General features: G+C 45.9%; 1 protein-coding gene across 13 annotated transcripts in view; it reads left to right on the forward strand.

Annotated features, from left to right (window-relative positions):
• DMD (dystrophin) overlaps positions 1 to 25,694 on the forward strand; it is a 2,510,493-nt gene that overhangs the window by 2,384,193 nt on the left and 100,606 nt on the right. For all 13 annotated transcript variants that reach the window (XM_033949686.1, XM_033949693.1, XM_033949692.1 and 10 more), the window contains one exon: positions 19,206 to 19,280. In XM_033949686.1, the coding sequence (XP_033805577.1) occupies positions 19,206 to 19,280 (75 nt within the window). The remainder of the gene's footprint in view (positions 1 to 19,205; positions 19,281 to 25,694) is intronic.

The following is a 25,694-nucleotide window of genomic DNA, read 5'->3' on the forward strand; positions in this document are numbered from 1 at the left end:
TCGGGTCACCTCTTGATCCCTTTTTAAAGATGGGCGTGACGTTGGCTATCTTCTAATCCTCCGGGATCATGCCTGTTTTCAAGGATAGGTTGCAAATTTGCTGCAGTAGTTCAGCTATCTCCTCCTTTAATTCTTTCAAAACCCTTGGATGGATTCCATCCGGACCAGGGGATTTGTCAGTTTTAAGTTTTTCTATCTGCCTGTGTACATCATCAAGGCTCACTTCCATGGATGTTAATTTTTCTGCTTGATTTCCATTGAAGATTTGCTCAGGTTCCGGTATGTTGGTTGTGTCTTCGTTTGTAAATACAGATGAAAAGAACATGTTAAGTCTTTCCGCGACTTCTTTCTCCTCCTTCACCGCTCCCTTCCTGTCTCCTTCGTCCAGCGGTCCCACCTCCTCCCTAGCTGGCTGTTTCCCTTTAACATATCTGAAGAACGGTTTGAAATTTTGTGCCTCCCTGGCTAGCCTCTCTTCGTACTCTCTTTTGGCTTTTCGAACCACACTGTGACATTCTTCTTGATACTTCCTATGCTCTTTCCAGTTCTCCTCAGTTTTGTCCTTCTTCCATTTCCTGAATGAATTTTTCTTATTGGCTATCGCTTCCTTCACTATTTTAGTCATCCATACCGGGTCTTTTGTTCGACTCTTTTTGCACCCCTTTCTGAATCTGGGGATGTAGAGATTTTGCGCCTCGCTCACCGTGTCCTTGAAAAAAGACCAGGCATGTTCTACCGTTTGCCATTTCTTGGAAGTGTTCCTAATTTTCTTCCTTACCATTTCCCTCATTGCTTCATAGTTTCCTTTCCTGAAGTTGAAAGTTGTCGCTATGGTTCTCTTTCCGTTCGGTATTCCTACTTCAACCTTGAACTTGATCATATTATGATCGCTATTTCCCAACGGTCCCACTACTTCCACTTCCTTTGCAGGTCCCATTAGCCCATTTAGGATTAGATCCAAAGTTGTATTTCCTCTCGTCGGTTCTCTAACAAGCTGCTCCAAGCTATTCTTATGGTCTTATTAATTTTGTGGCTCCCACTGATCTTAAAGCTGTTCCAGGCTTATTAACCTCCCACAGTGATAGAAACCAGCCAAGGGGCAATCCCATATAACACCTGGTGCACTAATGATAACACCTTGTATTGCACGCGTTGTTTTAAAATTGGAGCAATGTAAGCTATTCTTGGGGTGAAACATAAACATAGTAACATAGTAACATAGTAGATGACGGCAGATAAAGACCCGAATGGTCCATCCAGTCTGCCCAACCTGATTCAATTTAAATTTTTTTTTTTTTTTTTTCCTTCTTAGCTATTTCTGGGCGAGAATCCAAAGCTTTACCCGGTACTGTGCTTGGGTTCCAACTGCCGAAATCTCTGTTAAGACTTACTCCAGCCCATCTACACCCTCCCAGCCATTGAAGCCCTCCCCTGCCCATCCTCCTCCAAACGGCCATAAAAGAAAACAGGGAAAGGGATTGGGACATGTATACAACCACAGTCAAAGCGGTTTGCATCCAGGTACTTCAAGCATTTTCCTCATCTGTCCTGGTGGGATCACAATAGGGGGCAATGATAGGCTCAGGGTGAAGGAGGAGAAATTGATGCTTCCAGGTCATGATGTAAACGGTTCCTGTAGCATTTGCCATTGTAGACCCTTTTCTAAAAGACACACAGGAGACTTGGTGACTTACACTTGTGAAATTCTTACTGTAAATACTTGAATATGAACCGAGATTTGGAGGTACAAAAATGGGAATCTCGGTTTATATTTGAGTCTTCCCTACCCCGGATGTCCCATTCCTTCCACCCTCACTCCCAGTGATGTCTTTTCTCTGCTGCTGCTGCCACCGTAAGCACCCCCTCCCCCCAATTGGCAGAGTCAGCAACAACCCCCCAACTGGTAGACTTCCCCCACCATCAGGGTGCCCCCTCCCTCTTCCAGACGCACACTCTGAACAGGCAGAGCTCACCCCCTTGACTAACCTCCCTCCCAGACTCGGCAGAAGGACCCTCAGGCCTACCGTGCTTCCCTGGTGTTGGAGCAGGAGCAGTTCCCACTCGCTCCTGCCCATGCCCTCTCAGCGGTGAAAATGGCTGCCGCAACTTCCAGAGGAAGCCTTGAGACTAAAAACAATACGATCCCCAAAACAGCAAGAACCAAATAAATCATAGGTTCCACGGAACATCAAATGTGAACATCGAATGGAAATGAAATGGAGACATTTCAACCAGCAGACCCTACTGGCTAAAGATCCAATATGCACAGTAGGTATGGTAGGAATATGTCTGTTTCTGAAGGGTAGAACTGAGGTGGGAATTGAACTCGGATCATCTGGTTTATAGTCCATTTCTTGAACCATTAGGCTAGTCCTCTGGGTTTGTTCTGCTTTCTTCAGAATGCCCTTCTGGAGTATAGTATTCCTTTTGGTTTGACTTTTAGCAACCCCTAGAGATGAAGGAGGAGTCAGGCTTTAATCCCTCCAGTAGTCGGTTGCTCATCAGAGCACCTTTTTCTACCCTGGATGTGACTGAAACAGACCTAAATAAAAACATCCCTTTTTTAGACATAGACATTTCTTCTTGTTCGATTATCACTGCTAGACATCCTCCAATAGAAACAGAGAAACATGATGGAAAATAAAGGCCAAATGGCCCATCCAATCTGCCCATCTGCAGCATCCACTATCTCCTCCTCTCCCTATTGGCTAAGGCTCTTAACATTTGCATCTCCTCTCCCTATAGGCTAAGGCTCTTTACACCTGCATTGTGATGTCATAGAACTTTATGGTTAGAGAAACATGAGGACAGATAAAGGCCAAATGGCCCATCCAGAGCATCCACTATCTCCTCCTCTCCCTATTGGCTAAGGCTCTTAACATTTGCATCTCCTCTTCCTATTGGCTAAGGCTCTTTACCCCTGCATTGTGATGTCATAGAACTTTATGGTTATAGAAACATGATGGCAGATAAAGGCCAAATGGCCCATCCGCAGCATCCACTATCTCCTCCTCTCCTTATTGGCTAAGGCTCTCAACATTTGCATCTCCTCTCCCTATAGGCTAAGGCTCTTTACACCTGCATTGTGATGTCATAGAACTTTATGGTTAGAGAAACATGAGGACAGATAAGAACATAAGAACATAAGCAGTGCCTCTGCCGGATCAGACCACAGGTCCATCTTGCCCAGCAGTCCGCTCCCGCGGCGTCCAAAAACAGGTCAAGGCCTGTCTGAATCATCAGAAGGGGCTCCCTTGCCACCTTGGTTTCCCATTTAAGTTCTGCCCTCCTATCGAAGTCCTAGCCCTCCGGTCTTGCACATGCACGACCAGGTTGGTTTGCTCAGTACCCCACGATCCCTCTATCCCTCAGGAATCCATCCAATCCCTGCTTGAATCCCTGTACCGTACTCTGCCTGATCACTTCCTCCGGTAGCGCATTCCAAGTGTCCACGACCCTTTGGGTGAAAAAAAACTTCCTTGCATTTGTTTTGAACCTGTCTCCCTTCAGTTTCTCAGAATGCCCCCTCGTATTTGCTGTCCCCTTCAGTCTGAAGAATCTGTCCCTATCCACCCTCTCTATGCCCCTCATGATCTTGAAGGTCTCTATCATATCTCCCCTGAGCCTCCTTTTTTCCAGAGAGAAGAGCCTCAGCCTATCCAATCTCTCGGCATATGGGCAGTGTTCCAGCCCCTTTACCAGTTTCGTTGCTCTCCTTTGGACTCTCTCAAGTACCGCCATGTCCTTCTTGAGGTGCGGCGACCAATACTGAACGCAGTATTCCAGATGCGGACGCACCATCGCTCGATACAATGGCATGATGACTTCCCGTGTTCTGGTTGTTATGCCCTTCTTTATGATGCCCAGCATCCTGTTGGCTTTTTTCGAGGCTGCTGCGCACTGTGCAGATGGCTTCAGTGATGCATCCACCAGCACACCCAAGTCTCTCTCGAGTCTGCTGTCTCCCAACAATACCCCCCCCAATTTGTAGTTGAACAACGGGTTCTTTTTCCCTATATGCATGACCTTGCATTTGTCCACATTGAAGCGCATTTGCCATTTGTTTGCCCAGTCTTCCAGCTTGTCCAGGTCCCTTTGTAGGTCCTCACACTCCTCCCTGGTCCTAACTCTGCCGCACAGTTTGGTATCGTCTGCGAATTTTATAACCTCACACTTTGCCTCCTCTTCCAGGTCATTGATGAATATGTTAAAGAGTAAAGGCCCCAGCACCGATCCCTGTGGCACACCGCTCGTGACTCCCCGCCAGTCAGAATATTGGCCCTTTACTCCAACCCTCTGCAGTCTACCCGACAGCCAGTGCTTGATCCATCTGTGCACATCCCCTCCCACCCCGTGGCTCCACAGTTTCTTAAGTAGCCTTTCATGTGGCACCTTGTCGAAAGCCTTTTGAAAGTCGAGGTAAATGATGTCTATGGGCTCCCCATTGTCCATCCGACTGCTTATTCCCTCAAAGAAGTACAGAAGGTTCGTTAGGCACGACCTTCCCTTACAGAATCCGTGCTGGCTTGTTCTCAGTAGGCCATTCCTCTCGATGTGCTCGCAAATGCCGTCCTTGATCATAGCTTCCACCATCTTCCCTATTATTGAAGTCAGGCTCACCGGCCTGTAGTTCCCGGGGTCACCCCTCGATCCCTTCTTGAAGATCGGTGTGACATTTGCCAATTTCCAGTCCTCTGGCACCTCACCAGATAAAGGCCAAATGGCCCATCCAGAGCATCCACTATCTCCTCCTCTCCCTATTGGCTAAGGCTCTCAACATTTGCATCTCCTCTCCCTATAGGCTAAGGCTCTTTACACCTGCATTGTGATGTCATAGAACTTTATGGTTATAGAAACATAAGAAGTTGCCTCCACTGGGTCAGACCAGAGGTCCATCGCGCCCAGCAGTCCGCTCCCCCGGCAGCCCATCAGGTCCATGACCTGTAAGGTGATCCCTGTCTAAACCCTTTAATCCCTCTTGTCCTTCTATCTATACCCTTTCATAGCCTATCTCTACCTCTATCTATATCCCTGTATCCTTCAGGAATTTATCCAATCCTTCTTTGAAACCCGGTAGTGTACTCTGTCCTATCACAACCTTCGGAAGCGCATTCCAGGTGTTCACCACCCTCTGAGTGAAAAAGAATTTCCTAGCATTGGTTCTGAACTTGTCCCCTTTCAATTTCTCTGAGTGCCCCCTTGTTCTAGTGGTTCCCAATAGCCTGAAGAATCTGTCCCTTTCTACCTTCTCTATGCCCTTCATGATCTTGAAAGTCTCTATCATGTCTTCTCTGAGTCTCCGCTTTTCCAGGGAGAAGAGCCCCAGCCTTTCTAACCTGTCTGCGTATGAAAGGTTCTCCATACCTTTTATCAATTTCGTCACTCTTCTCTGAACCCTCTCAAGTATCACCATGTCCTTTTTGAGGTACGGTGACCAATATTGGACACAGTACTCCAGATGTGGGCGCACCATCGCGCGATACATAGAAACATGATGACAGATAAAGGCCAAATGGACCATCCAGTCTCCCATCTGCAACATCCACTATCTCCTCCTCTCCCTATTGGCGTGGAGGGGCATAATCGAAAGGGACGTCTAAGTCCGTTTGCGTCTAAGTCGCAAGTCATCCAAAGTAAAAAAACAGCTTAGGACACATTTTCGAAAAATACATCAAATTTTTTTTATTTCGAAAATCGTCTAATTATACATCCTGCCGATCTGATCATCCAAGTCGCTAAATCATCATCTTTATACCACATTTTCGTCCAACTTTTCGTCCAAGTCAAAAATGCCTAGAACAAGCCCTGTTGGATGTGGGAGGGGTCTGCAAAGTGATGGACTGAACACCCAGACATGGCACCTAAATAGTGGGGTACCTTACAGGGCACTGCTGTGAACTTCACAAAAAGGGTGCCATGTCATCTCACTACAGCTCCCTTATAGGTCATAGTGAGCCCCCCAAACCACCTCTAGAATCCCCTAGACCCACTTATCTACCACCCCAATAGCCCTTATGGCTACAGGAGCTACTTATATGCCAGTACAAAAGGGTTTAGGGGTGTATAGGGGAGTGCACATGTTTAAGTATCAATGCAGTGATTACAGGGACTTATGGGCATGGGTCCTCTTCTCTATGGGTCCCTAACCCACCCCCAAGATGAATTAAGCTGCCTCTGTGCTGGACGACTAGGCTTTCCTATGCCAGACAGCCAGGTGATGATGTTCTGGAGGCTGAATTTTAAAGGTGTGATTAAAATTTTTATGGGGGTGGGGGAGTCGGTGATCACTCGGGTAGTGTGTGGGGATCTGTTTTATGTGTTTGCAGTGCTTATCTGGTGACTGTAGGTGGGTTTTTGTGACTTAGACCATGTTTTACATGGTCTAAGTCACAACGTCCAAGTTCCGTCTAGGCTCTGTTGTATAACTTTCGGTTATACATGCTGTACGTCTAAGTCTAAGCCGGCCCACGTCCCGCCCAACTCCTGCCCTCGACACTCCTCCCGAAACACCCCGTTTAGCTTTGGTCGTTCAGCAGCACTATGAAGGCCTAGGTCGTTTAGAAATACTGTAAATCCAAAACCCGTTTTTATTATTGGCACTTGGACGTATTTGGGAAATGTTCGTCCAAATGCCGACTTAGGCCGGTTTTTGGACATTTTTCTCTTTCAATTATGAGCCCCTAAGGCTCTTGACATTTGCATCTCCTCTTCCTATAGGCTAAGGCTTTGTCCACCTGCGTTGTGATGTCATAGAACTTTATGGTTATAGAAACATGATGGCAGATAAAGGCCAAATGGCCCATCCAGTCTGCCCATCCGCAGTAACCAGTATCTCTTCCTCTCTCTAAGAGATCCCACATGACTATCCCAGGCTTTCTTGAATTCAGACACAGTCTCTGTCTCCACCACCTCTACCAGGAGACTGTTCCACTCATCTGCCACCCTTTTTATAAAAATGGCCATGGGCAATGTAGCATGTCCAAATTGTGCCATTCCGGAATCACAGTTTGGACATTTTTGGCAGATGGGCATTTTAGGGGGGCAACTTGAGGCGTCTGTGTGCTTTGAAAAAGAGCCCCGTAGCATCTTGGTGTCCTTGATTAAAAGCAATCAATTTTCTCATGTAGTAGGCCTGTCAACGTTTTATTTTAACTGTTGTGAACTGCGATTTGTCAGCATTTTTCCAACACCTTCTGTCTCCCTATGGATAACAGCCACACACAGCAGTGACTCCTGCAGAGAGACAATGCAGTCAAAAAACCAATCTTCAGATCCAGCATCTCTGGGTCTGTCTCTGTTCCTCCCAGCCACCAAATATGCAGATATGTAGCCAGCTCTCTGTGTGCTTTCTAGCATCGCGGGGAGAAACAGTTAAACCTCATGTAGCATCTTAAGTCAGTTCTCAAGTGAGCTTACACTCAGGGCCACCATCAGGGCAGTACTACCAGTCCTGCATTCAGGGGCCCGGAGGTGACAGGGGGCCCGGGCTCCCCCAGGTTCCTAGGCAGTGTTCCCTCTAAGGCAGCGGTCTCAAACACGCGGCCCGCGTGTGGCTCTCCAGGTTTTATGGAGGCATCATTCTCTTCCTTTTGGAGCAGCAGCCGGCTCATTCGTTCAAAGCCGCGGGTTGGCGGCTCCTTGCGCTATCCACTCCTGCATCGGAAGCCTCTCTGACGTCACACCATCAGAGAGGCTTCAGACGCAGGCGCGGATCTCGCAAGGAGCCGCCACCCGCGGCTTTGAACGAATGAGCCGGCCAGACACGCTGCTGCTCCAGTGGCGTACCAAGAGGGGGGGCGGCCCACTGTTCTCCCTAGAATGCGGCTCGTCTAGAGCAGTGGTGCCCAACCTGCTTCCCTTCCCTTCTCACTGCTGCCATCGGGGATCAGGCCGGCACCGTGTCTTTGATCTCCCTGCTTCTCTTCCCTGCGGGGCCGACCAACTCTCGCGGCGGCCCGATGTCAATTCTGACATCGAGAGGACGTTCTGGCTAGCCAATCGCTGCCTGGCTGCCCGGAACGTCCTTTCCAACGTTAGAATTGACGTCGGGCGGCGAGAGTTGATCGGCCCCATGCAGAAGAGAAGCAGGGAGATTTCATCCTGTTCCTGATTGCGGCAGCGGCAGCAGCCTATTCCACGGCGGTGGTGGCATGGGGGAGGCAGGAAAGAAGAAAGAAAGAAGGTGTGTGGGGGGGGGGGGACAGGGAGCCAGAAAAAAAAGCAAAAAATGGGGCACGGAGGAAGGAAGGAAAAAAGAAAGAAGGGGGGGGACAGGGAACCAGAAACAAAGCAAAAAAATGGGGCACAGAATCAGAGAAAGACAGACATAGAGAAAGAAAGAAAAAGTTGGGGGAGGGAATGAGATCTGGAGGAGAGGAAGCATACAGGAGGCTGAAAGAAGAGAAGAAATATTGGATGCACAGTCAGAAGAATAAAGTGCATCCAGATGAAATTACCAAACAAAGGTAGGAAAATGATTTTATTTTCAATTTAGTGATCAAAATGTGTCTGAATTTATATATGCTGTCTATATTTTGCACTATGGCCCCCTTTTACTAAATCGCAATAGTGTTTTTTAGTGCAGGGAGCCTATGAGCGTCGAGAGCAGCGCTGGGCATTTAGTGCAGTTCCCTGCGCTAAAAACTGCTATTGTGGTTTAATAAAAAGGATGGGGGGTATATTTGTCTATTTATGTATGGTTGTTACTGAGGTGACGACGCATAGAGTCATCTACCTTGACCTCTTTGAAAAAAACCCAGAATAGGAATGATAATTAACATTTTCTCAGCGTATAGTGTGCTTTGTGTTTTTTAATTTTATTTTTGGTAGATCATTTTGACTTGGTCATTTTAAAGTAGCTCACAAGCTCAAAAAGTTTGGGCACATCTGAGCTAGAGCGTTGAAGCTGTGTATTTCTATTTTATCCCCCCTTTTACAAAACTGTGGAGCTTTTTTTTAGCGCCAGCCGTGGTGGTAGCAGCTCTGATGCTCAGAATTCTATGAGCGTCAGGGCTGTTACCACTGTGGCTAAAATCCACACTACAGTTTTGTAAAAGGGGGAGGGGTTGTTTGTGATGACATATTCCATACTAGGCGAAGGTGTTTTCTGTGTTCTGTGTTCGAAAGACATGGTTTTCTGTTAGGATTGACGGTGTAGGATTAATCTGTGCTGGTCTGGCTTGTATAGTTTTACAATGGGTGTATTGATGTACTGCTCACTGCAATATGTAAGATGCTGCCTTTTCCTAGGTGTGACGTGTGGCTTGTTACTAAAAATCATGTTTTTCGTACAGATGGGGGGGGTGCCAAAAAATGATGGGCCCCGGGTGTTACATATGCTAGGTACGCCACTGTATGTAAAGATACCAGAAAGCTGGCGTAGCAAAAACTTTAAGTAAATTGTTATTCTTCTAAGTTTTGAGTATTTAACCCTCCCACAATCTCACGGGCACTTGTTTCAAGTTTCAAGTTTATTGAGATTTTGATTTAAACGCAATATCAAATATTTTCAATGCGTATAACAAAAATAAATTTGGGGAAATAAATAAAACCATTTGAACAATAAACATACAAACATATCCATAGATGATTAAAATTACATAAGGAGTACAAGGATAAACTACATTTGTTTAAAAATGCATCCTCCGCGCCTGCTCATAAATTTGTGGAATATGTAACTTGTCGCTCATGCATATTTTTTTTTTTGCAAATACCTCATCAATCCTTAGAGGGAACATTGGTCCTAGGCCACCATAACACAAATTCCTGTATTATGCTTCTGCTGTGCACAACAATAAACACTGCTGTCATACTTTTTTTTGTCCCCTGCCGATTTCCTGATAGCACCCCCCCGGACAAAAGTGGGGGGGAAGGGGTGCGTGGGGGGGCCCAATAGGATTGCTCAGTAAGGGGCCCAGAAATTTCTGATGGCGGCCCTGCTTACACTCATACTCACGAAACTGCATCCTCTGCCATGAGTTTAATTATTAGCCTCAAAGTGGTTTAAAAGTTTAGGAGAAATACAAAAATGATGTCATAAGGTTTCTTAATCGCTGTGAAATCTAATTATGTCATTCATAGTAGGGACTGACCACCACGTTCAGAGTCCAGTGATTGATTTGAGAACAATAGCTAGGGTTACCAGATGTCCAGACTTACCGGCCACGTCCTCTTTTAACAGAATATGTCCAGGCATCTAGATGACATTTCAAAACCCGGCACTTTGTCCAGATTTTGAAAAGCTTCCAGCTTGAGACCGCGTCGGGATGGCATTGGCATATGCATGGATGCAATGCGGTGAGGTCGTACACATGCATTCATGTGATGTCATCACATTACACCTGCACATGCCAGATGAATTCCGGACGCGGCTCCGAGCACAAAAACAGATTGAGGGGGGTGGGGCTAGGGGCAAGGTTGGAGTGGAATAGGGCATGACTTAGGCGGAAAGGGATGGGCCTCGTTGGAACTGGGCAGGCCTGGGGACGGGGCCATGAGTCCGGATTTTACAATAGTAAAGTCTGGTAACCCTAACAATAGCCCTTCCAAGAATGAAGCCACTGATCTTTCAATAAGTTGAGAAAAAAAGGCCTCGGACTTCAACTGCCCCAGACTCCGTCCCTTCTGCCTTGCTGCGCCGTATACTTGGAACAAGCTGCCCCAATCCCCACGGCGGGCTCCGTCTCTGACAGTGTTCAAGGCCCAGTTAAAAAGCCCACCTCTTGGAGAGTGCTTTCGACTCCTAACTCCTCTCACCTTGGGTTCTGCATCCCCTACCTTCAATGTCTGTCTGTCCAAGTTAGATTGTAAGCTCTTCTGAGCAGGGACCATTTATAAATGGCAGCCCACCTCTTGGAGAGTGCTTTCGACTCCTAACTCCTTTCATTTTGGGTTCTGCGGGAGCTGACCTATCTGTAGAACATAAGAATAGTCTTACTGGGTCAGACCAATGGTCCATTAAGCCCAGTAGCCTGTTTTCACAGTGGCCAATCCAGGTCCCTAGTACCTGGCCAAAACCCAAGGAGTAGCAGCATTCCATGCGGAATCTCCAAAGAGTAGCAGCGTTCCATGCGGAATCCCCAAAGAGTATCAAGATTCCGGAATTCCAATAAATAAATAAAAATAAATAATAAATAATAAAAATTAATTAATTAATAATAAATTAATAAATAAATAATAAAAAAAAAAAGATTCCGGAACTCCAAAGAGTAGCAGCGTTCCATGCGGAATTTCCAAAGAGTAGCAGCATTCCATGCGGAATCTCCAAAGAGTAGCAGCGTTCCATGCGGAATCCCCAAAGAGTAGCAGCAGTCCATGCGGAATCCCCAAAGAGTAGCAGCGTTCCATGCGGAATCCCCAAAGAGTAGCAGCGTTCCATGTGGAATCCCTAAAGAGTAGCAGCATTCCATGCGGAATCCCCCAAAAGTAGCAAGATTCTGGAACCCCAAATTGTAGAAGTATTCCATGCAGAATTCCCAAAGAGTATCAAGATTCCAGAACACCAAATAGTAGCATCATTCCATGCAGAATCCCCAAAAGTAGCAAGATTCTGGAACCCCAAATAGTAGCAGCATTCCATGTGGAATTCCCAAAGAGTATCAAGATTCCAGAACAAATAATAGCATCATTCCATGCGGAATTCCCAAAGAGTAGTAAGATTCTGGAACCCCAAATAGTAGCAGCATTCCATGTGGAATCCCCAAAGAGTAGCAGCATTCCATGCGGAATCCCCAAATAGTAGCATCATTCCATGTGGAATCCCCAAAGAGTAGCAGCATTCCATGCGGAATCCCCAAATAGTAGCAGCATTCCATGGGGAATCCCCAAAGAGTAGCAGCATTCCATTCAGGAATCCCCAAAGAGTATCAAGATTCCGGAACTCCAGTAAATATATAAAAATAAATAATAAATAATAAAAATTAATTAATTAATAATAAATTAATAAATAAATAATAAATAATAAAAAAAAAAGATTCCGGAACTCCAAAGAGTAGCAGCGTTCCATGTGGAATCTCCAAAGAGTAGCAGCATTCCATGCGGAATCCCCAAAGAGTAGCAGAAGTCCATGCGGAATCTCCAAAGAGTAGCAGCATTCCATGCGGAATCCCCAAAGAGTAGCAGCGTTCCATGCGGAATCCCCAAAGAGTAGCAGCGTTCCATGTGGAATCCCTAAAGAGTAGCAGAATTCCATGCGGAATCCCCCAAAAGTAGCAAGATTCTGGAACCCCAAATTGTAGAAGTATTCCATGCAGAATTCCCAAAGAGTATCAAGATTCCAGAACACCAAATAGTAGCATCATTCCATGCAGAATCCCCAAAAAGTAGCAAGATTCTGGAACCCCAAATAGTAGCAGCATTCCATGTGGAATTCCCAAAGAGTATCAAGATTCCAGAACAAATAGCATCATTCCATGCGGAATTCCCAAAGAGTAGTAAGATTCTGGAACCCCAAATAGTAGCAGCATTCCATGTGGAATCCCCAAAGAGTAGCAGCATTCCATGCGGAATCCCCAAATAGTAGCATCATTCCATGTGGAATCCCCAAAGAGTAGCAGCATTCCATGCGGAATCCCCAAATAGTAGCAGCATTCCATGGGGAATCCCCAAAGAGTAGCAGCATTCCATTCAGGAATCCCCAAAGAGTATCAAGATTCCGGAACTCCAGTAAATATATAAAAATAAATAATAAATAATAAAAATTAATTAATTAATAATAAATTAATAAATAAATAATAAATAATAAAAAAAAAAGATTCCGGAACTCCAAAGAGTAGCAGCGTTCCATGTGGAATCTCCAAAGAGTAGCAGCATTCCATGCGGAATCCCCAAAGAGTAGCAGAAGTCCATGCGGAATCTCCAAAGAGTAGCAGCATTCCATGCGGAATCCCCAAAGAGTAGCAGCGTTCCATGCGGAATCCCCAAAGAGTAGCAGCGTTCCATGTGGAATCCCTAAAGAGTAGCAGAATTCCATGCGGAATCCCCCAAAAGTAGCAAGATTCTGGAACCCCAAATTGTAGAAGTATTCCATGCAGAATTCCCAAAGAGTATCAAGATTCCAGAACACCAAATAGTAGCATCATTCCATGCAGAATCCCCAAAAAGTAGCAAGATTCTGGAACCCCAAATAGTAGCAGCATTCCATGTGGAATTCCCAAAGAGTATCAAGATTCCAGAACAAATAGCATCATTCCATGCGGAATTCCCAAAGAGTAGTAAGATTCTGGAACCCCAAATAGTAGCAGCATTCCATGTGGAATCCCCAAAGAGTAGCAGCATTCCATGCAGAATCCCCAAATAGTAGTAGCATTCCATGTGGAATCCCCAAAGAGTAGCAAGATTCTGGAACCCCAAAGAGTAGTAGCATTCCATGCGGAATCCCCAAATAGTAGCAGCATTCCATGCGGAATCCCCAAAGAGTAGCAGCATTCCATGTGGAATCCCCAAAGAGTAGCAGCATTCCATGCGGAATCCCCATAGAGTAGCAGCATTCCATGCGGAATCCCCAAAGAGTAGCAGCATTCCTTGCGGAATCCCCATAGAGCAGCAGCATTCCATGCAGAATCCCCATAGAGTAGCAGCATTCCATGTGGAATCCCCAAAGAGTAGCAAGATTCTGGAATCCCAAATAGTAGTAGCATTCCATGTGGAATCCCCAAAGAGTAGCAAGATTCTGGAACCCCAAAGAGTAGCAGCATTCCATGCGGAACCTCCAAATAGTAGCAGCATTCCATGTGGAATCCCCAAAGAGTAGCAGCATTCCATGCGGAATTCCGAAGGAGTAGCAAGATTCTGGAACCCCAAATAGTAGCAGCATTCCATGTGGAATCCCCAAAGAGTAGCAGCATTCCATGCGGAATCCCCAAATAGTAGCAGCATTCCATGGGGAATCCCCAAAGAGTAGCAGCATTCCATGCGGAATCCCCAAAGAGTTTCAGCATTCCATGTGGAATCCCCAAAGAGTTTCAGCATTCCATGCGGAATCCCCAAATAGTAGCAGCATTCCATGCGGAATCCCCAAATAGTAGCAGCATTCCATGCGGAATCCCCAAAGAGTAGCAGCATTCCATGTGGAATCCCCAAAGAGTAGCAGCATTCCATGTGGAATCCCCAAAGATTAGCAGCATTCCATGCGGAATCCCCAAAGAGTAGCAGCGTTCCATGCGGAATCCCCAAAGAGTAGCAGCGTTCCATGTGGAATCCCCAAAGAGTAGCAGCATTCCATGCGGAATCCCCAAAGAGTAGCAGCATTCCATGCGGAATCCCCAAAGAGTAGCAGCATTCCATGCGGAATCCCCAAAGAGTAGCAGCATTCCATGCGGAATCCCCAAAGAGTAGCAGCATTCCATGCGGAATCCCCAAAGAGTAGCAGCATTCCTTGCGGAATCCCCAAAGAGTAGCAGCATTCCATGCGGAATCCCCAAAGAGTAGCAGAATTCCATGCGGAATCCCCAAAGAGTAGCAGCATTCCATGCGGAATCCCCAAAGAGTAGCAGCATTCCATGCGGAATCTCCAAAGAGTAGCAGAATTCCATGCGGAATCCCCAAAGAGTAGCAGCATTCCTTGCGGAATCCCCAAATAGTAGCAGCATTCCATGCGGAATCCCCAAAGAGTAGCAGCATTCCATGCGGAATCCCCAAAGAGTAGTAGCATTCCATGCGGAATCCCCAAAGAGTAGCAAGATTCCTTACTAGCAATCCCAGGGCAAGCTGTGGTTTCCCCCACATTTGCCTAAGTCGTAATAGAAGATAAGAATAGCCATCCTGGGTGAGACCAGTGGTCCATCAAGCCCAGTATAGATTCACGCTTTTTGTAAGTTGTGTGCCTCCGGTAGTGCTTTAGAAATACCTAGTGGTAGTGTCCCCCCAAAAAATGTGGTGCCGACAACCTGTGTTTCCTTTACAGTCTTCAGTGCCTAAAGCTGGGAAGACCATCAGGGTTGAGAATCAGGTTCTTGAAATCCCCGTAACTGGTCCCGGTTTCTGCTCCTCCACCCCCCAGCTGAGCTGTCTATAGGGTCTGATTGCTGTATGGTTTCTGAGTCGCATACGGTATTTGGAGGGATGTTTGCCTTGCTGTTACTGAGGTGACACCCGAATTTGAATCTATATTGGTGTTTTTGTAGACAAGTGAGAAATCGGGGATTGGGGTCCAAATTTATATTAAACAATGAGATATTCAGGCGCACTTTGTTCAACTGTGTCATATACAAAAACTTAGGCTTAGCAGATTTCCGTAAACGAAAATCCGGATCCATGGGTCCGCCCCCTTCCACCTGAGCCACTCCCCCCTCATCCTGTTTGCTCATTGGAACGGCTTCTGCGCATGTATTGGTGTAATGTGATGCGTGTGATGTCACTTCATTGCATCCGCGTATGCGCAGAAGCCATCCGTACGTTGCTAATTATACGTCCTGCTGATCTGATCGTCCAAGCTGCTAAATCGTCCATCTTTATACCACATTTCCGTCCAAGTCCAAAACGCTTAGAACAAGCCCTGTTGGATGTGGGAGGGGTCTGCAAAGTGATGGACTGAACACCCAGACATGGCACCTAAATAGTGGGGTACCTTACAGGGCACTGCTGTGAACTTCACAAAAAGGGTGCCATGTCATCTCACTACAGCTCCCTTATAGGTGACGGTGAGCCCCCCAAACCACCTCTAGAATCCCCTAGACCCACTTATCTACCACCCCAATAGCCCTTACGGCTGCAGGAGCCACTTATATGCCAGTACAAAAGGGTTTTGGGAGTGTATAGGGCAGTGCACATATTTAAGTATCAATGCAGTGATTACAGGGGCTTATGGGCATGGCGCCTCCTCTCTATGGGTCCCTAACCCACCCCCAAGACGACTTAAGCTGCCTCAGTGCTGGACGACTAGGCTTTCCTATGCCAGGCTGCCAGGTGATGATGGTCTGGAGGCTGAATTTTAAAGGTGTGATTAAAATTTTTATGGGGGTTGGGGTCGTTGATCACTGGGGTAGTGTGTGTGTGTGGGGGGGTCTGTTTTATGTGTTTTCAGTGTCTAGAGGGCCTGGAGCATACGCGGATGTGTGTGACATCATACACGCATGTTCAGAGGCCCTCCAGATGTGGCCGGAGCTCATCAGGGTTTTCCAAAACCCAGACAAACTGTTGGGTTTTGGAAAGTCCATCCAGAAACCCGCACAGTCTTCTAAAAAGAAGACATGTATGGGTTTTGCTTACCCTACCCCTAACAAAAGGAGAAATTGGGGGCCTCATAACTAGCCCGTGATCTACCACTGAATCAGTGTGGCTTGCAAAATGCTGACAGTCTCTTTAAAATGGGTTAGTAGCCACCCGATTCTAGGAACCTGGGAAAAACTCCACAGATTTACCAAATCCATGCACTGAGGTGTTGGAACAAGTTTAAGGACAAGCCCCAAAAATCTGGCTCAGTGTCCAGACTGTCTGACCCACAGCGCCCACTTGTGGATTACAAAAGCCAGACATGTTACTGACCTAATTGTGTATTTTTCTGTAAATTCACAGTTAATTGATCTTTATCTCTTCACAAGGAATTAAAGGACAGGAGCTTGTCCTTCTTTCACCACTCAGAAAGATATCTGCGTGAAGCACAAGTGGTTGTGCCATTGGCCAGTCTCCAGGGCCTCTGAATTTTCCTTATTAAACTGAGAAATTAAAATTGACTGGACTCGAGGTGCCTGGAGACAGGAAAGCCTTATTCATTTGCCTTCAAGTTATATTAGGTTACCTTCCTAGAATTACACACACAATGTACTTCAGAGGAGCGCGCTGCTCCGTGGCCAGGAAAACAGGAGAAGGGGATGGAGCCCTGAGCCATCATGTATTTTGTGCCGTTCCAGAGAACCCATGCCGCCTCTTACCAAACACAGCCGTCCTTCCAGGAAAGTCCAAAGGCAGAAAGAGTGTGACATAAATGCAGATTTTCTTTGCTTTGTGTTTGGTGGAAGCTGTCTCTTAAGGGGAGCTGTACAGAAGAGAGGGCTCATTCTTCCAAATGTGGGTTCAAGGCCTACTCGGGGTGAACTGACTTTTCTGGGGTCACAGGGAGCACTTGTGGCACAAGTGTGATTTTGTTGTTCCGCACGCCCTTGTGTATTTTTATCCTCATTCAATTATTTTTTATTTTAAGTTTCAAGTTTATTAAAAATTTGTTGTACGCGCAATGTCAAATACTTCAATGCTATGACAATTTAAAATTGGAAAACAAACAATAAAACAACTTTATACAAATAAACATACAGAGGGGCATAATCGAAATGGACGTCTAAGTCCATTTACGTCCATCTCGCAAGTCGTCCAAAGTAAAAAAACAGCTTAAGACACATTTTCGAAAGAGACGTCCAACTTTTTTTCGTTTTGAAAATCGTTTAATTATACGTCCTGCCGATCTGATCGTCCAAGCCACTAAATCATCTATCTTTATACCACATTTCCATCCAAGTCCAAAACGCCTAGAACAAGCCCTGTTGGACGTGGGAGAGGTCTGCAAAGTGATGGACTGCACACCCAGACATGCCACCTAAATAGTGGGGTACCTTACAGGGCACTGCTGTGAACTTCACAAAAAGGGTGCCATGTCTTCTCCTCCCTACAGCTCCCTTATAGGTCATGATGAGCCCCCCAAACCACCTCCAGAATCCCCTAGACCCACTTATCTACCACCCCAATAGCCCTTATGGCTGCAGGAGCCACTTATATGCCACTAGAAAAGGGTTTTGGGGGTGTATAGGGCAGTGCACATGTTTCATTATCAATGCAGTGATTACAGGGGCTTATGGGCATGGGTCCTCCTTTCCATGAAACCCTAACCCACTCCTAAGTCGACTTAAGCTGCCTCTGTGCTGGACAACTAGGCTTTCCTATGCCAGGCTGCCAGGTGATGATGGTCTGGAGGCTGAATTATAAAGTTGTGATTAAAATTTTTATGGGCGTAGGGGGTTGTTGATCACTGGGGTAGTGTGTGTGGGGGGGTCTGTTTTATGTGTTTTCAGTGCTTATCTGGTGACTTTAGCTGGGGTTTTGTGACTTAGACCATGTTTTACATGGTCTAAGTCACAACGTCCAAGTTCCGTCGATCCTGGGCTGTACGACTAAGTCTAAGCCGGCCCACGTCCCGCCCAACTCCCGCCCTCGACACTCCTCCTGAAACGCCCCGTTTAGCTTTGGTTGTTCAGCGTCACTATGAAGGCCTAGGTCGTTTAGAAATGCGTCCAAAACACGTTTTTGAGAAATGTTCGTCCAAGTGCCGACTTAGGCCGGTTTTTGGACGTTTTTCTCTTTCGATTATGAGCCCCACAGTGTATACGTACAAATAATTACCAGTACAAAAGGAAAGGAGGATGAACTACAATCTTTAAAGAAAATAGAGATAAATTTAGGGAAAAAACAATTGGAGGGTAATAGAAATTAATCTTGAAAGCATAGCTAAACGTGGAAAAGAGGTAAAGGAGATTCGACTAAAATTAAGTATTAGAGCCTATGCTTTAATGATAGAAGAATTATGCTATCCATGTCTCAAATGCGTCCCTATACTAGTAACTTTTTCAAAAGCTTTTCAATTTTTCTAGTGTGGATTCACCACGTAAGTTGTTCCAGATCTGGGGTGCTAGAACCGAAAAGATAGTAGATCTCCTAGTACCTATTACTTTTAAAGAAGGGACAGTCAGCAGATGTTGTTCTGTTGATCTGTGTCCTGACTGGAAAATACGGTATTAGAAGACGATCCAGAAATATTGGCGCGTTAGTTTGTTGGATTTTAAAGGTTATCAGTGTGATTTTATAAATTATTCTATGCGAGATTGGTAGGCAGTGTGCTTTTTGTAACAGAAGTGTGACATGATCATATTTTTTTGAATTAGTAATAATTTTTATTGCTATGTTTTGTATGATTTGTAGTCTTACCCCCACTTTTTTTTTTGTTTGTTTATTAATTTTTAATATTGTATGATGTAAACCGCTTAGGAAAGTCAAGCGGTATCTCAAGCTTTAATGAAACTTGAAAAACTTCTTTTCCACCCCGCTTGCAGTAATTGACCTTCTGCCCTTTACTAGAATCTCATCTGGAGTTCTCCGAGTTTTCTACCTGTAATTTATTCCAAGTTGCAAGCTCTGTTTTTTTCAGTTGGAGTCGCAGGGTGTTGCTAGCAGCAGTCTGACGGTTTTATTGCAGTAACGAATGGTGGCCTTTCTCTTCCCAGCTGACCTGAACAATGTCCGATTCTCAGCGTACAGGACTGCCATGAAGCTCCGGAGACTGCAGAAAGCTCTGTGTCGTGAGTACCATCTCTGAACCAGCATCCCCCACCCCCACCCCACCCTACCCTTTTCTCAAAGAATAAACACTTGGAGCGGGCCAGTGAATTTGTTAGCCTGGATAATTAGAATGTTGTTAGTTAATGATCTGAAGATTCCGTTTGGTAATTGGACACACTGATGTGCATATTCCATGACCAACGGCATTAGCTCTGTGCTATCGTACGGGGTTCCAGATTTTCTTATGCTTTTCAGGCTGAGAACATACGAGCTGCCATACTGGAACAGACCACAACTCCATCAATCCCGGTATCCTGTTTCCAACAGTGGCCAACCCAGGACCCAAGTACCTGGCAAAATCCAAAAGAGTGAAACAGGTTTTAGGTTGCACTTGGAACTGGGAATGCTGCAGAGACAGAACTCACAGGGTAAGAAAGTCAGGAAATCCATGCACCAGAGGTCTGGGCTGAGGACTGTCAGTCAAATGACCAGGCTCGGTGGGGGTGGGGTTTAGAGTAGGTAGAGCCCCTACCAAGACAGGTCAGTTCTGAATGAATCAGAGAGGATTGTGGTGGTGGGGGCTGGGTAGAGGGATGTTTCAGCCCAGAAAACCAGTCCTCGAGTTCCCATTTTCAGACTCAGTGGGCTCAATATTCAAGAAGGTTAAGCTCCTAAGTTAGGCTGATAAATGCGTTCACCTTTTCAGCTGAAAATTCATCTTACAATAGGATGCTAAATGTTGTGGGGAGGGAGGATTGGCCTAGTAGTTAGAGCCACAGCCTCCGCACCCTGAGGCCATGGGTTCAAGCCTCACACTGCTGCCTCGGATCCTTGGCAACTCACCCATTGCCCCAGGTACATCAGATAGGGCAAAAATGCTTGAGTACCTTAGACAACATCCGTTGATAGACAGAACATAAATAAATAAAAATATTCAAAGCCTATACATAGGCCTGAATTAATGAGACAAAACCAAGATGGATTTAGTCTTGGGAAATCTTGCCTCATCAATCTACTACAGTTCTTCAAGGGGGTGAATAAAGATAAGCCTGTCAATCTTGTGTTTATCTGGATTTTCACAAGACATTTGACAAAGTATCTCAGAAAGAACCTTGAAGAAATTAGAAAGTTATGGGATAGGAGGTAACATCCTATTATGGATTAAGAACTGGTGAAAAAATAGAATACAGAGAGTATGATTAAATAGTCAATATTCTGAATAGGGAGAGGTTCGCAGGGTAGATGTGAATCGCTTGTTTACGTTTTCCAAAAATACTAGGGATATGGGGCATGCGATGAAGCTACTAAGTAGTAGATTTTTAAAACAAACCAGAGAAAATATTTCTTCACTCAATGTGTAATTAAGCTCTGGAATTTGTTGCCAGAGAATGTGGTGAAAGCAGTTAGCTTAGCGGGGTTTAAGAAAGGTCTGCACAACTTACTTAGTTATAGGACAAGCAGCATAAAATCTTGCCAGGTAACTGGTGACCTGTATTGATCACTGTTGGAAAGAGGATACTGGGCTTGATGGCCTTTCAGTCTCTTCCAGTATGGCAACTCTTATAGGCCACTGAAAGTGCTTGACTAGCACTTAAGCTGAAAGTGGTTTTTGGGAGGGGACGTCTCTTGGGCAGAGTCAACACTTAGCCTGTTAAATCCTATCTTTATTCGGAACACCATAGCCACTTAAGTGCTGAATATTGTACTTAAGTGGCTATGTTTATACCACTCGTGTATCAGTCTGCTTTTATGCTTTTAGATATACACTTCCCCCTCCCCATTCGCAGTTTCGGCTATCGCGATTTCACATTTTCGCGATTTTTTGGGGAGGGGAAAAAAAGAAACACCCCCCACAGTTTAGCCTTCCCCCCGGCGTCCCGGCCTTACCTGGTGGTCTAGCGGGCTTTCAGGGCAGGAGCGATCTTCCTACACTCCTGCCCCGTGTAGATCACCAATAGGAAATGGCTGTGGGGAGTTCCCGTCGTAGTCTCGAGAAACTACGGGAACTCACGGCAGCTATTTCCTATTGGCGATCTGCATGGGGCAGGAGCGTAGGAAGATCGCTCTTGCCCCGAAAGCCCGCTAGACCACCAGATAAGGCCAGGATGCCAGGGGGAAAGCAGGAGGGAGGCGGGGGTGGGTCAGAGCTGGACCAGAAGATATTTGCGGTATTTCACCATTCGTGGTCCGGCTCTGCCCCTATCCCCCGCAAATCCGGAGGGAGAAGTGTACCCAGAAATGTAATGCCAGAGTCTGGACATGACCCACCATTGAATTTGTGGGGATAATGCCGGAAGTAGTCAGCAAAACCCTGAGAACTGGATTCTGTAACCAGTGCCGTTGTTGGCAGCCACCTTAATCACGTGATGACGTCGGTTACAGAATCACGCCTCCAGGAAGGTGCCGGAAACCTAGGCCAGGGCTTTCTAGCCCAGTGGCATAGTAAGGGGGGTCCGCCCTGGGTGTGGTCTTCCTAAGGGTGTGGCACCCCTCCTCTCTCGCCCCCCCCCCCCCCTCCTGCTCTTCTACTTGCCTTTCCCTGGTCCTTTTTAACTTCCCCGGCGCAAGGTTGCTGCCTGCGTCGGCGCTCTCTCTGTTGTGACTTCCGGGACCCGCTTCTAGGAAGTGGCGTCAAAGGGCGAGCCGACACCAACGTGTGCATGCTGCTCACACTGGAGAAGTAAAAAAGGTACGTGGAAAGGGAAGGGGGCACGCATGTAATGTGGGGGGGGTGGGAGAGGGGCGCCGCTGTGCCACTGTCTAGGCCTACATTTCTGGCCCCTAGTTTTGACCTGAATCGTGCTTCCGGAGCTGCATACCAGCACATAACGCCAGTGCCAGCGTCAGCCATGCCTATAGTGGCGTTAGGCGTGAGTCTGGCGCCTAAGCAAAGGTGGTAGTTGTAAAATTTCCCCTTGAGTGCCACTGGCTGAATATACACTTCTCCCTCCATATTCGCGGGGGATGTGGGTGGACCATGGCCGCGAATATGAAAAAACCGCAAATAACTTTTTATATGTTATTTGCTGTTTTTTTGTAACAGCCAGTGTTTTTGCAACTGAAACCGCGAATAATTAGAGCAGAAAGTACCTCTCTCGATCTCGCTGGTGGGGCTAGCTGAGCTTCGTGTAGGCTCTGCTTCCGCTCTGTGTCGCAACGAGAGGGGGGCGGGGCGGGGCAGGGACCTGCATGAAGGATGTGTCCGTTTTCAAAGCACTTGTCACTTGCGTTTCCTGCGCTGTCTTCAGTTCTGTGCTGTGAGAGGCGAGAGCAGTTGGCGGATGAGATGATGCGCTGTTTCTGGGTAGGAACTTTAATCATGACATAATTTGGCGGAAGCAGAGCCAGCAGCCAAAAAACCGCGAATAAGCGAATCCGCAGATAGAGAAACCGCGGATATCGCTTTGAGTCTATTTTCCTAAGAGCTAATTGATGAGCCTAACTCTTAATTTTAAGAGCTTGACTCCTTTGTTTTTTGGGGCCCATCACCTTTTAGAATCAGGCTTGTCGCTGGAAACGTCTGCACTTGTGTAGACAGGGGTTTGTTTTTTTTACAGGTCTCAAAAGGTTACAGCAAATGAAACATGATCTTTAATTACCCGAGATAATTACTCCACTGCAGAGAAATCTTGGCAGAAGGAACTGAATTAGAGTATACAAACGGAGATGTCACCTGCGGTTTGAAAGCCCTTAGCGACATGTGGTCAACTCGTGGCTGTTTTTCCCACTAATTTTTCCTCTTTCTTTCCACGGTTCAAGTTCAGCCGCCGTGTTCGGTCCATGCACTCGGAGCACGAGCTCACGAGAAGATGAAAAAAGCAGGCGTTGCAAGAGGAGACCAAAGAAAGGTCTCTCCTCCCCGCAATCAACACACAAGGGGGAAAAAAGGGTTCTTCTGCCAGCTTAAAAATCCTGATCAGTCAAATATGGCTCTGTCAATCTCAGAAGATTACGAGGTGAAAGTGTGCTGTGAATGGGGTGTGGAAGGGTTTATAGGCTCCCTGAACCAAGTCTAAAGTCGTTTTCTCCCCAGTGGCTTTCTTGCCTTTTCATCGTGAGCACAGTCATAGGAAGAAAAGTGGACAGAGAAGATATTTGTTTGGGATTATCGTGAAAGATTTGTAGTCATTGGCATCTGCTTCTAATCTCTATTAGGAAGTGGACAGCCTTGTCGAATCACACAGTTAATCCTTCAGCTAAATGTACAATAGGGCGTTATTTATTCATTCAATTTTCTATGTCATTCTCCCAGGGGAGCTCAGAACGGTTTACAAGAATTCATTCAGGTACTCAAGCTTTTTTCTCTGTCTGTCCCGATGGATTCACCATCTATCTAATGTACCTGGGGCAATGAGGGGATTAAGTGACTTGAAAAAACAAAAAATCACAAGGAGCAGTGTGGGATTTGAACCCACAACCCCAGGTTGCTGAAGCTGTAGCTTTAACCACTGCACCACTCTAGAAATCAGAATGTAGCAAAAGTGAGCCAAGTAAAGGACAATGAAGCCATTGTGACATCACTGCTGAGGTTGGCTCTTATTGGTGGAATGAGGCATTGTGACATCACAACACCAGCTCTGGTTATCAGAGGCTGAAACTTTTCACATTATTTATTTATTCAAATTTCTATACTGTTCTCCAAGGGAAACTCAAAACAGTTTACATGAATTTATTCAGCTACTCAAAGTATTTTTCCCTGTCTGTCCTGGTGGTCTCACAATCGATCTAATGTACCTGGGACAATGGGGGGATTAAGTGACTTGCCCAGGGTCACAAGGGGCAACGTGACTTTGAACCCACAACCTCAGGGCGCTGAGGCTGTAGCTTTAACCACTGTACCACACTCTCCCCCCTGGTTGACCTTGCCATTTGCAGAGTTTAATCACCCCTTTTACTCCTAAAAGACTTTTGCGCTCAAGCCAAGATAACGAAACCTCCGATTTCCGTTTCTTGTTGGGTTCGTACACGAGCCATTGCCTTTGCCTGGCTAACTTCATCTTTTTTTTTAAGAAAATTTTTTATTGAAGTTTTCATAAAATACAATCACAACGCACAATACAACTCAATAGACAAAGCATGATACTCCACTACCCCCTGACTAACAAAGGAACATCACCCCATCATAGAACGCCCAGAACCAAAACACAGTCCCCTACCCCAATAGCACATCAAGAACCACTCTCCCTACCCACTAATTCAAAAAAGGAGCACACCGTGTGTTCTTCAATGCGCCCCCAGACAACTCCACTTCCCCCCCTCCCCAAACAACCCCCTCATCCCAGACAGATTTGGATCAAAGCAAAACAAAGATTTTCTTCCAAACCCACTGCTGGCGTGTATAATAGCCAAAATGTTTAGCAACAAGACATTCCATTTGCGCCAACTTGCGCAACTGAAGAATGCAGTCCTCTCCTATCGGCGCTAAGCTGCGTTTCCATGTCCGAGCAATCAGACATTTAGCAGCCACAAGACCCATACGAACCAGCTTGGTCCGCCAAGGAGTTGATCTTGCATTGTGCAATCCCAAAAGACAGCTCTGGGGTAAATGCTGAACTGGATCTTGTATCCAAGAGATCATGGTAGTAGTAACATGTAACCAAAATGGTCTGATATCAGAACATTCCCACCAGATATGTAAATAGGTCCCGTTCCCTTATTATATCTCCGCTAACTTCATCTTTATGGAATAGTTTGACCAGTTATATTTGAGAAAAGAGGTTTAAAAAAATGAAGATCTTGTTGAAGACTTTTTATTTTGAGTTGGTTTTTGATAAGTTCTCTGGTGGGGATTCAAAAATGTATGAGTGGTTTTTTCTTGGATGAGTACCAGAAACCCAAAGAGTAGCAACATCCCAGAGCTGAGATTGTGATGTCACAATGCCTCATTCCACCAATGCCTAAGAGCCAACCTCATCAGTGATGTCACAATGGCTCGATTGTCCTCTACTTGGCTCACATAAGAATTGCCAAACTGGAACAGACTGCAGGTCCATCAAGTCCAAAATCCTGTTTCCAACAATGGCCAACTGAAGTCACAAGTACATGGCAAGAGCCCAAAGAGGAAAATAGATTTTATGCTACTTATCCTAGAAATAAGCAATGAATTTCCCCAAGCCATCTTAATAATGGCTTGTGGACTTCTGTTTTAGGAAAGTATCCAAACCTTTTTTAAACCCTGCTAAGCTAACTGCTTTCACCACATTCTTTGGCACTGAATTCCTGAGTTTAATTACATATTGAGTGAAGAAATATTTTCTCTTGTTTGTTTTAAATCTCTTACTTAGTAGCTTCATTACATGCCCTCTTGCCCCTAGTGTTAGTAACAGACCACCAATGTGCTTTGCTGTTGTAGTCATTCAAAAACCCACAGCCACCTCTGGGATGGAAAGTGTGGCTATCAGTGTTGGTATCTAATGGGCCCCCATCGGAGATTC

The sequence above is a fragment of the Geotrypetes seraphini genome, chromosome 6, assembly GCF_902459505.1.
Source record: "Geotrypetes seraphini chromosome 6, aGeoSer1.1, whole genome shotgun sequence".
In the NCBI taxonomy this organism is placed as follows: Eukaryota; Metazoa; Chordata; class Amphibia; order Gymnophiona; family Dermophiidae; genus Geotrypetes; species Geotrypetes seraphini.